This window comes from Triticum urartu, chromosome 5, assembly GCF_003073215.2.
Source record: "Triticum urartu cultivar G1812 chromosome 5, Tu2.1, whole genome shotgun sequence".
Lineage (NCBI taxonomy): Eukaryota > Viridiplantae > Streptophyta > Magnoliopsida > Poales > Poaceae > Triticum > Triticum urartu.
This window is the reverse complement of record NC_053026.1, coordinates 554,363,353-554,375,056: the sequence shown is the minus strand read 5'-3', so window position 1 is coordinate 554,375,056 and position 11,704 is coordinate 554,363,353. Positions and strand designations below refer to the sequence as shown.

At 45.4% G+C, this 11,704-nt stretch overlaps 2 protein-coding genes across 5 annotated transcripts; one reads left to right on the top strand and one right to left on the bottom strand.

Moving 5' to 3' along the window:
* Window positions 1-285: 285 nt before the first annotated feature.
* On the bottom strand, window positions 286-3,796 carry LOC125510639 (protein Asterix). The gene is made up of 3 exons (XM_048675882.1): window positions 3,546-3,796; window positions 3,143-3,243; window positions 286-583 (listed from the first exon to the last, which is right to left on the bottom strand). The coding sequence occupies exons 1-3, from the start codon at window positions 3,714-3,716 to the stop codon at window positions 520-522; spliced, it is 336 nt and encodes a 111-aa protein (XP_048531839.1). The 5' UTR covers window positions 3,717-3,796; the 3' UTR covers window positions 286-519.
* Window positions 3,797-3,922: 126 nt separating this feature from the next.
* On the top strand, window positions 3,923-11,301 carry LOC125510638. 4 transcript variants are annotated; one of them, XM_048675881.1, is made up of 9 exons: window positions 3,923-4,145; window positions 4,978-6,102; window positions 6,567-6,775; window positions 6,971-7,045; window positions 7,205-9,602; window positions 9,744-9,786; window positions 9,880-10,127; window positions 10,336-10,446; window positions 10,573-11,301. In XM_048675881.1, exons 2-9 carry the CDS (start codon window positions 5,027-5,029, stop codon window positions 10,799-10,801), a joined length of 4,389 nt encoding a protein of 1,462 aa, XP_048531838.1. In that variant the 5' UTR covers window positions 3,923-4,145; window positions 4,978-5,026; the 3' UTR covers window positions 10,802-11,301. The 4 variants fall into 4 exon arrangements, with proteins under 4 accessions (XP_048531838.1, XP_048531837.1, XP_048531836.1 ...); XM_048675880.1 differs by having other exon boundaries at window positions 6,971-9,602; XM_048675879.1 differs by having other exon boundaries at window positions 6,567-7,045.
* Window positions 11,302-11,704: the final 403 nt, after the last annotated feature.

Below are 11,704 nucleotides of genomic sequence, written 5' to 3'. Positions count from 1 at the left end.
AGAAGGGGTAGTTTAGACACTTCACACGGCTGCACTTGATTGGCCGACAAGTTTGAGAACCGAGAGGCATCTTTGCTCCAATTTCATTTTGTAAAGTTAGGCTCCCTTTCTTTGAATGAATAAGTAGAGGTTTCTTCTGAGCGGCGACTGCATGCCCACACAAGAAGACAAAGCAAGGGCCACATCAACAATATTTGATCTTGATCATGCATGAGAGGAAAAGTGATTGCTGCTCCGATAAATGAAACAATACAAAACCAGAAGCTCACAGGAGATTGATCAATGTGGTGATGTAGGCAAAGACCCTTCAACTATCTTTATAATAAAACTGGAAGAACAAGTACCGTGCAAATAGATTACTGAGCATCATGATACATGTCTTGGTCCCTACAAATGAGGTGGTACATTTGACGCGTGCCCGACTCAATGATTCGGAAGTGTGGGTGGGCGCCACCATGCCAGTAGCTTCGAGGCACCAAAAATTTAACAGGAAACTTCATATGGCGCATGGTGTGCAGATTAGCGTTTTGTGCCGCCTGGGCGAGGCCCGAAATAGTTCGTCACCAAACCCATGACAGCAAACCTGGCAATATTGCAAATTTCAGTTGAATAAATAAGCTACTATTTCTTTTTATGAACTTACATCAGGAAATCAAGGGCCAAATACTATAGCACTAGTAAAACAAGATATCGGAAACTGTAGACAAAGCATGGTATGTGGATATGTTTTTTCTAGGGGATGTGGATAATTGTTTTGGTAAAGCACAACTGGCTATGGAAAGTGAAAATACTACCCACTGAAACTACGCATCAAAATTTCTTTGGGGATGGGCAGATGGAGATTGTTTTCCTATGTAGGCCCCCTTCCTATCTCTATTCATAATAGTGGCTTGAGACATGTTGTTCAGTTAGTAGATGATGTTTTCATGCTAAAACCCATCTTTATCCTTTATCTCTCAACTCTACCAAGTAAACAAACAGATAGATAAGAGTAGATACTTGGGTGGTGATAAAGAGCAAACATCCAAACCCCAAATGATAAGTGGATATATGAAGTACCTTGAACACAGTTCCTGCTATCCTAAATATCCTATTGGCACATGGAATTACATTTCCACTTGGTTCAGAGGGAAGCAGCCTTTACACTAAGTTTCACGAACAATGATAACCAATCCACAAATGCAAAATGGTGAGAACATGAAAGGGCATTCAACTTTAATATCACTTTACTGAGCAAATCATTTCCATCAGTCAAAATTATTAGTGTGTGCTCTCCACTTCTTATTTACTTTGCACCACATTGCCAAACTGACCTTCACTAATATCCATGATAAGTCAACTCCACTGACAATAATGGAACACTAACAACCAGCTAATATCTACTCATGACAATCCCTTTTACTGTAACAAGTAGCCTGCTGTTTCACCATAGACATACAATTCTGCTTGGGAATGCGATCGATGCTTGAACGAACAGGTTGCTGATAACTGTTCCTTAACAATGCAAAGACAAACCATCCCTAAAATTTGCTCTGATAAATACACAACTACAGCACACAATGTCATTTGCCTTCTGCCTAACACTTGTTTAGTTTCTTTTCCCAAACAAGCTTCCATCCGGATTCCACTATAATATACTCCCTCCGTCCCAAAATTCTTGTCTTACATTTGTCTAGATACAGATGTATCTAGTGCTAAAACGTGACTTGATACATCCGTATTTAGACAAATCTAAGACAAGAATTTTGGGACGGAGGGAGTAGATGACAGAGCAGCAAGGCGGCATTCATGTGCATGCCAAACAAAACAAAAGCTAGATCTTGAAGTCTAGGCCACAACTGCTAGCCCATGAGAAAGTAAACATCCTTACAGAACTTTTTAGGCCATGTTCAATGCAAAGTGCTTCGAGAGGTTCTTGTGAAAACAAACCGGTTTGTCCTTAAGCACCGTTGCTTATTTGTATATCACAGATGCTTAATTAGGCACCTCTAGTATAGAAACAAGCACTGGTGCTTAAGAAAAACGGTTTATTTTTACAAGCAACTCTCTAAGCACCTTCCATTGTACTACCTCCGTCCGGGTTTATTGGTACCCTTCATATTTTGTGCCCAATTTTGACCGTAGATTTGACCATCAAAATTTAAGTTATATGCCACAAAACTTATATTGTTGGATTCATATTCGAAAGAGGTTTCCAATGATAATATTTTTATGGTATATAACTTATTTTTTGTTAGTTAAATCAAAGGTCAAAGTTTGACCCAAAATACAAGGGGGGCTAATAAACACGGACGGAGGTAGTACATGGTCCTACACTGACAGTTCAAAGGACTGTCAAAACATGATCAATAGGATCCAGCACCAGAACCAAACAAGATGAGCAAAAGCCAACACAGAAACACTTCTTTAATTTATTGTAACTCTGTAAGAATAAATAAAAGGCTTCCCATATAAGGCACATAATGTCCTTTATCAGGTGACAGTTTATTAGTTCCTTCTTGTACTTGGACAACCGGTAGAATTTAGAAGAGAATGAACAAGCTGTCTATAATAATCGATTGATATTTTAGCCCACAGCCACACACTGTTTTTAGCTCCCAGGATTGACATGTCTAGTTAGAACATCTATGCGGTATGACAGCATTTTGCTAGGAACTCTGCCACACATGTCAGAAATTGGAAGTTAATATTCTTAAAAACAGCAAGGACCAAAGTTCAGGGTGATCTTAAGATCAATGTGAAGACGCATTTCTATAACATTAACAATAACATAACAAAAGGCCTAAAATAGCGTTCTGACTTGCTTCCATCAAGACTTACAGAGTAAAGCCACAAATCCTATTCTGTCTCAACGTTGCAACTCATAAATCATTAATCCAATATTAAGTAGCTCTGGTAGCAAACGGCCAAAAGGGGGAAAACTACGACGCTGTTTAATTGCACAATTCCACCACAAGTTGCAAGAAAAAACTAAACGGCAATTGAGAATCCCCAGTAAATATACAAGTACACGATGTCAAGTGACCCACCCAGTGCAAAGGTAGGTATATGCTGCTGCTCGATTATCTAGATTTTAACTGTATGCTAGCTGAAATCCTAGATTAACAAATAAATAAACCACACAAATGTGAAGGAAACTCACATGAAAGCCATGGAGAGCTGCTTGAGGTCATTCTCGAAGTTCTTCATGTTCGCCAGCGACTGCGCGCAGAAGATGATGGCGATCCACGAGCACACCTTGTACTGCAAAACCACACAGCAAAGTCAACCTCACAACGGGACCAACACGAATCAAAATCAGACAGTGTTCTAGCAGCATCGGATTTACTAAGACGAACGCGACATCTCGGCCAACTACGAAGGAGCCTACAGATCTGTCTACTACTAAGACACTAGCTCGCCCAGATCCAATTACCCACCCAGCTGCCACTCCCTACCGATAAACCTAGATCGATGCGGTGCGGCGAGACGATGGGAGCGGGGACAGACAGGAGGCGCGAGAGTGGAGGCGTGGTGGGGATCGTTTGCTTGCTTGGAGTACGTACGTGGAGCATGACGCCGACGACGCCGAAGACGACGGCGAGGAAGCCCGCGTAGTCGACGGGCAGGTCCTGCGACGACAGCTTGGGCGGCGCGTACGGCCTCGCCGTCGCCGGCTGCCTCGGGTCGTTCGCCGTCGCCGTCGCGCCGCCCCCCGACGCCGTCGCCTCCTTCATCTCTCCTTTTTTTTCCTGATCTGAAAAGACGATCTGAACCAAGGACAGGAAACCGAGAGAGAAGACAGTACAGTACACCTGAATGGCTAAAAAAAGTTTGGGCCCGGGCGCCCGGCCCGGCACGGCCCACGGCCTGGCCCCCACGCCGCCGCTTTTCGTCCGACGCGGGTTGAAAAGTCAAAGCGCGAGTCTTCCCGACCACGCCCCCACCACTTCACTCCGCCTCCGCTCCCCTTTCCTGTCGCCGCTCTGACGACACCCTGCTGCGCCTCCCTCTCCCCCACTTCACTCTCCACCCACCAGCGCCGTCCCTCCAAAACCCTAGCCGGGGATCTCGGCCGGCCGCGGGGAGGTCGCGCGGAGGAGCTCCACCCTCGCGCCGCCGCACCGCGCCCTCGGCCGCCGCCTGCCGCGCGTCGCCATTCCTCGGTAAGCCCTGCGGCTCCTCGCTAAACCTTCTTGTTTGCGTTGCGTGGCCGCCTGGGTTCGGCTCTCCGGGTAAGCGGTTAGGCTCGGCTCGGCTCCGCAATGTCGGGCTAGTCGAGCGGTGCTGGGGGCGCGCTCTATGCGTGCGTATTTTGTGGCGTGCTCAAACAGTACCTTAGGGTTTTAGTTAGTTAATTAGGTGTGGTGGTGGTGTTAAGCTCGGTTCCTGATTTTGGGTAGGAGTGCTGCCTTACTGTTGTGGTTTCTGGATGGTATTCGGCTGTGGCGTGCGTTTGGTTTTACTGGCTTGCTGGCCACATGCGTGGAAGGTTCTTGGTGGTGGTGATAGGTAATTGAGGAGGGGTCATGGTCAGTCCGTCAGTGTAGGAGTGCAAGTTTGTTTTTATTAAGATACTGAATTATAGCCTACTAATCTGTTCGAATGCTCTGATTTAATTTAGTTTGTATGATTTTTGTGATGAAGATTCGAGTGTCCTGTAATGCATGTGGTTTTGAGATGCGCCCTCGTGCCGATTTGCATGTCGGCAAATCGACCAAGTTGCTGAAATGTTAATGATCTAATGCTCTGATTTAATTTAGTTTGTATGATTTTTGTGATGAAGATTCAAGTGTCGTGTAATGCATGTGGTTTTGAGATGTGCCCTCTTGCTGATTTGCATGTCTGCAAATCGACCAAGTTACTGAAATGTGAATAATTTCAAGGGAAGAAAGCAGAGTTACATGCTCTTTTAAGGAGGAAATAGATAGTGTTCTGTTATGCACCCTCATTTGACCTCGACTAATATTTCTCTCATGCTTAATTTTTCGACTGTAGGTACTCTCCCTTGACAGGAAACCAGTGGTCACCCAGTCAACCAGTCAAAATGCAGTTCCAGTCTGGCAACTGTGCCAAAACGTTGGCAAAAGTAGATGGATCTGGTGCAAAAGATTTGTCAGTCGACCGAAGCACATTTGGTTTTCCACAAGATGCTAATCAGGAATATTTTAACCGGGCTTGCCAGTACAGTTATCCAGTTTCAACGCAAGGCTTTCAAGATAAAGGATTTGTACCAAGCGTTCCAGATTTTGTTCTGAATAATGCTTCTGCTGCACTCAGGGAATATCAACAATTTGACCACTTTTTCAGACCACTTCAGCCTCTAGCACCGGATGGAAACCAGGTGCAAAATATTGGCATAAATACCGCACATCGCAGTAGACCTTCTAATGCATCCTCCTGCCTTGATCATGTAGAAGAAATAACTTCTCATGACACGGAAGGTTATGACGACAGAGCTATCTCATTTGGGAGTAGCTGCAGCACAGGAATTGCGTGTTATCCATATAGCAGCCCTATGCAAAGCGATGACTGCATTGCAGACACGCAGGATGGGACCTGGGCTGCTCTTATGCAAATGCAACAGGCTTTGGAGGCGGCTAATGAAGAGTGCAGTGACTTGACTTTCAATAACACAGAACTTTCAGGTGGGAATACCATGCAGCATCAAATTGTTTGGGACAATGGCTGTTTAGCAAGTCCGTCTTTCACCTCAAACTTTTTACCCTTCCCTGGAGAGGCTGAAACCACGGTCACAAATACCAGCGCTATGTATAACTTACATAACTCTGCTGATCTCCTGTATGATAATGATCAAGACATATCATCTTTTGAGCTCAAAGTGAATGAACAGAAAGAAGCAACCACAAGCCATGTTTGTGAACATCGAGGTGAAATGCATTCTGCTGAACAGGGGGGATATCCTGGCCACGACGAATCTTTTGATTTGACAATAAGCCAGGACAGACAGTTCAGTTCATTTGTTAATGGTGCAGATGGATCTGTAGATAGTGAAATGAACCTTTATGATTGTGAAGAGCAAATGGAAATTGATTCACTCCTAAATTCATTTGGAGCATCAAGTGATACCTTTGCACAGACATATGAAATGTTACAGAAAGGGTAAACGGAAATTTTGCAATCTCATCTTATCATTGCTGTGACTATGTGACTGAAGTCTTGATTTCCCCCTCTCCTTTTAAGTTCAAACTAGAAACCTGCAAGCTCTCTCGCACAGAATTGTAGTTATTCTATTGAATATAAATCTTGAAACTCTTGCTACATAAAGGTGCAATTATTAGTTTAGTTGTTGATGCTCCATTATTAATGCCAATGCTTCTTTCTGCTGTTGCTGAAACAGCAAAATGATGCCTGGAAACACCTATAGTAATAGTGGTAACAAAAAAATGTAAGATATATTTTCAGTATGCTTTCTTAGCTAATGGCATTTTGATTGATTTAGCTTACTCTGCTAGGAGCACCAGAACTAATACTCTATGAGTGAAATATATATTTTTGGCACCATAGCCAAATTTGTTATTTTGCATTTCTGAAATTTTAATATAATTAAATGTGATGAAATGCAGTGAAAATATTGTTGACCTTGAAAAAAAGGCTAAATTAGCGGAAAGCATTTCTGCTACATTCATCACTAATACTGTCCCATATATTACACAAGCTGGGGCGACTGAGTCAACTGTCTCTGATGGATCTTCTTGGACTCAACAATATCAATCTACTTCCCAGTCATGTGGTTTATCTTATTCTTCAGCTTCTCAATGGGAAACCATGCCAGGTACTATTTTTCCTTTAGGGGATTGTCAAAATGATGTTAGTGAGTCCAATTCAATGAATAGCCTGGGGACAAATGGCGATCTCCTGTTATCTTTTGGCCATACTTCAACGCAGCAGCAGCAACAGAGTGTATCTAGTGATACTAATTTGGAATTGATTGACAATTTTGCTAACCCTTATCAAGAGTTTGTGACAGGCGTGGATGGTCAAAGGAGCCACCTATACCGCGACGAAGCACTGGCAACCCAAGGTGTATGGGCGGCACATCCTGGTACGATGGTACACTCTTCAACTGATACTGGATATTCAGATGTACAGCCGCCCATGACACAGACTACTACTGTTCCGCTGCCTGCTCCGAGCTTGTCCAAGGGCCCCAACTCATTATTTACTGGAACAGAGCTTAACAAGGTTGACCTACATGATACAGGTATGCAGATGCCTTTGACACAGACTACTGTTCAGCTGCCTGCTCCGTGCTTGTCCAAGGACCCCAACTCATCATTTATTGGAGCAGAGGTTCAGAAGGTTGACCAAAATCATTCAGATACGGAGCTTCCCTTGACACAGACTAGTCATGTTCAGCTGCCTGCTATGAACTTGTCCGAGTACCCGACCTCGTCATTTGTTGGAGGAACAAAGCTTAAAAAAGTTGACAAACATGATTCATATATGCAGCTTCCCATGACACATGCTAGTCATGTTCCGCTGCCTGCTACGAGCTTATCCGAGGATCCAAAATCATCATTTATTGGAGGAACAGAGCTTAAGGAAGTTGACAAACATGATTCAGACATGCAGCTTCCCAGGATACAGGCTAGTCATGTTCCGCTGCCTGCTGTGAGCTTGTCCGAGGAACTGAACTCATCCTTTATTGGAGGCACAGAGCTTAAGGAAGTTCGTAAACATGATTCAGATATGCCGCTTCCCATGACACGGGCTAGTCATGTTCCGCTGCCTGCTGTGAGCTTATCTGAGGACACGAAATCATCATTTATCGCAGGAGCAGAGCTTAAGGAAGTTGACAAACATGATTCAGATACGCCGCTTCCCATGGCACAGGCTAGTCATGTTCCGCTGCCTACCATGAGCTTACCTGAGGACACGAAATCGTCATTTATTGGAGGAACAGAGCTTAAGGAAGTTGACAGACATGATTCAGATATGCAGCATCCCATGACACCGGCTAGTCATGTTCTGCTGCCTGCTGTGAGCATGTCCATGGATCCAGAATCATCATTTACTGGAGGTACAGAGCTTAAGGAAGTTGGCAAACATGATTCAGATATGCAGCTTCCCATGACGCAGACTGTTCATGTTCAGCTGCCTACTCCGAGCTTGTCCAAGGACTCCGAGTCGTCGTTTGTTGGAGGTACAGAGCTTAAGGAAGTCGACAAACATGATTCAGATATGCAGCCTCCCATGACGCAGGCTAGTCATGTTCCGCTGCCTGCTGTGAGCTTGTCCGAGGACCCGAACTCATCCTTTATTGGAGGTACAGAACTTAAGGAAGTCGGCAAACATGATTCAGATATTCAGCTTCCCATGACACAGACTGTTTGTGTTCAGCTGCCTGCTATGAACTTATCCGAGGATCCGAAATCATCATTTATCAAAGGAACAGAGCTTAAGGAAGTTGGCAAACATGATTCAGATATACCGCTTCCCGTGGCACAGGCTAGTGATGTTCCCCTGCCTACCATGAGCTTACCCGAGGACACGAAATCATCATTTATTGGAGGAACAGAACTTAAGGAAGTTGACAAACATGATTCAGATATGCAGCCTCCCATAACACTGGCTAGTCATGTTCCACTGCCTGCTGTGAGCTTGTCCGAGGACCCAAAATCATCATTTTCTGGAGGTACAGACCTTAAGGAAGTTGGCAAACATGATTCAGATATGCAGCTTCACATGACGCAGACTGTTCGTGTTCAGCTGCATGCTCCGAGCTTGTCCAAGGACTCTGAGTCGTCATTTGTTGGAGGAACAGAGCTTAAGGAAGTCGACAAACATGATTCAGATATGCAGCCTCCCATGACGCAGGCTAGTCATGTTCCGTTGCCTGCTGTGAGCTTGTCCAAGGACCCGACCTCATCCTTTATTGGAGGTACAGTGCTTAAGGAAGTTGGCAAACATGATTCAGATATTCAGCTTCCCATGACACAGACTGTTCGTGTTCAGCTGCCTGCTATGAACTTATCCGAGGATCCGAAATCATCATTTATCAGAGGAACAGAGCTTAAAGAAGTTGACAAACATGATTCAGATATACCGCTTCCCATGGCACATGCTAGTCATGTTCCGCTGCCTACCGTGAGCTTACCCGAGGACACGAAATCGTCATCTATTGGAGGAACCGAGCTTAAGGAAGTTGACAAACACGATTCAGATATGCAGCCTCCCATAACACCGGCTATTCATGTTCCGCTGCCTGCTGTGAGCTTGTCCGAGGACCCGAAATCATCATTTACTGGAGGTACAGAGCTTAAGGAAGTTGGCAAACATGATTCAGATATGCAGCTTCCCATGACGCAGACTGTTCGTGTTCAGCTGCCTGCTCTGAGCTTGTCCAAGGACCCCGACTCGGCATTTGTTGGAAGAACAGAGCTTAAGAAGGTTGGACAACTTGATTATAGCCACGTTGGATTTCCTCAGGAAAGTATCCTGCTCTCAGCAAGCAAACCTTCACACCCAAGCGGTTTGCCAGTTATGAAGTTTGATGACGAGGTGGGTTCACGGTCTAAGAAGCGGAAAAGGTCAACAGCAGATGTTTTAGCATCGCATGCACAAGCCATGTTCGAGGGTGGGAGACTGCAATGTAGAAGGTGATTGCTTGGAATTAGAAAATTGTCCTTCACAAAATCATATTTATTTTGCAGGAATCATGTATTTGGGCTCTTCTGTTTAACTTGCTTTGGCATACATGTTCAAGAGGCTAATGCATGCTTTGTGTTCTTTCTATGCAGGACACCTGAGTTGGCTTGGGCCGATTCCACATTGACTGAGAAGGTTGTATACTTGTATACCTCACATATTGCATGAAAACGCCTGTTGTCGCCACATCAATTTCATATTGACTGACAAACTTATCGTGCATAACAGGTTGACGGTGAAAAAGCAATGACGGAAAATAGCACCTTCGTTTCTCGAGCTCGGAGAAGACTTACTTTAACGACCAGCTTGATTCAGTGTCTCCTTCCTGCTCTGTCAGCGAGACTTCTTGCAGCAAAAGTTGCTGATTGCGGTGAAGCCATTGTGTACCACATTTGTAAACTGATGCTCAGTGATATATCTGACCCAGTTCAACCTTTTGCCAGCGACACCAATAACTTCATGCAAAGTGAAAACATGTAAGCATCTTTTACTTTTGAATGCTATCCCAGTTTAACATACCAGCTACCATCCTAATTTTTAGTGCCTTAGGAGCGGCTTATGCAAAAATCTAGCGGAAAAAAAATCTGAGTTCGGTCGAAGCGCTATAACCCTTTCATAACCAGCAATTTCTTTCTTTCTGGTTTCTATGACTTTGAGAGTCTTCATCTTGTGATTTTTTGCCAGGCCACCGAACGAGACAAGCACCTCCGGAAAGGAGGAGGACTGTAAACTCTTATCTGAGGTTCTGGAAACCTTCGATGCGAGGCTTGGCGGGCTACAAGGCTCCTTGTCAAGGTATGATGATACTTCAGTTACAGCTCGAAAGATTGCCTCTAGCATTTTCAATAGAACATGATGCTCTATACGTCAACCTATTCAAAATTTGCTGTTTTTATGCCTGCCCTCCCCTGTTTGTTTCAGAGTCGAGAAGTTGCCCAGCTTCCAGGACTACGCGTCGGCGCTACACCAAATCGAGCAGTGGGCCATGACCCATCAGTTCATAAAGCTGAACGAATACAAGAGACTGCACGCCGGCTACGGCTCTGGTCCTAAAAGGCCTCTCTGCGTCGGAGCCATCCGGAAGCATGCCGGAGGTTCTTCCACTCCGGTCTCAGAGCTGAAAAGGGTCCGGTGTCGCTCACTGAAGTAGCCGCCCGCTCGCTCGCTGGCTCGCCCCTAAGTAAAAAAGTAGAGTTGCTCGGTCGGTGACTTGAGGAGTAATATGTGGTCATACTGATGCGGTAGTGAGGAGTTAGGAGGGTGTTACGTAGGAGTTTAACTTCGTGTGAAGTAGCGTATTTTGGGATGGGGTGCAGGGACGGAACGTGTTGTGTCGATGCCCTTTTGCACACAGGGCAAGAATGTGCTTTGGAACTGAGACAGTGTCCGGGACCCTGTGCACCGCCTTCTCCGGCGGTACCAGATGACGCGCCGATGGCCGTCGTCGCCGGGGAAAACGGCCCGGCTGTGGCGGGGGTTCCGTGGGTTGAGCTAGTGTGAGTGTTGGATGGGCGGGGTGTCGAGGGAGGAAGAGGCCTTCCCAGCTGCTGCTGCTCCCTGTTGTTGCGTTGTAATCACACTGACTTGACAAGAAAAGATGATGGGCTTCCAACTGCACGTCAGCATTAACGCAAGTTCTTGCTCTGTATGGCACGTCGTACCTGATACTCCCTTCGTCCGGTATTACTTGTGGGAGAAATGGATGCATCTAGAATCTAGACTAGACATATCCATTTATGCGGCAAGTAATTCCGAAAAGCTTGGGCATGAGCGATGCACCCTGCAGCTGCTCTATTTTAGGGCATCCCATGATTCCGAAAAGCTTGCGCGAGCGATGCACCCTGCAGCTGCTCCCTGTTGTTGCATTGTAATCACACTGACTTGACAAAAAGAGATGCTGGGCTTCCAACTGCACGTCAGGGTTAACGCAAGCTCTTAGCTCTGTGTGGCACGTCGTACCTGATAGGGCATGAATCTTGTTCTTGGTTTCACCGGTGCCACGCAATTCTGGAATGGAAGAGCTTGGGCGCGAGCGATGCCCCCTATTCTTATA

Bases quoted from the DNA above. Each gene is read 5' to 3' on its own strand.
- LOC125510639 (XM_048675882.1), bottom strand. From the start codon at position 3,716: ATGAAGGAGGCGACGGCGTCGGGGGGCGGCGCGACGGCGACGGCGAAC. The intron at 3,244-3,545 runs GTACGTACTCCA...GTGGTTTTGCAG, and splicing joins TCGTCGGCGTCATGCTCCAC to TACAAGGTGTGCTCGTGGAT. The intron at 584-3,142 runs GTGAGTTTCCTT...CAATATTGCCAG, and splicing joins CAGCTCTCCATGGCTTTCAT to GTTTGCTGTCATGGGTTTGG.
- LOC125510638 (XM_048675878.1), top strand. From the start codon at position 5,027: ATGCAGTTCCAGTCTGGCAACTGTGCCAAAACGTTGGCAAAAGTAGAT. The intron at 6,103-6,566 runs GTAAACGGAAAT...GATGAAATGCAG, and splicing joins TATGAAATGTTACAGAAAGG to TGAAAATATTGTTGACCTTG. The intron at 9,603-9,743 runs GTGATTGCTTGG...CTTTCTATGCAG, and splicing joins GGGAGACTGCAATGTAGAAG to GACACCTGAGTTGGCTTGGG.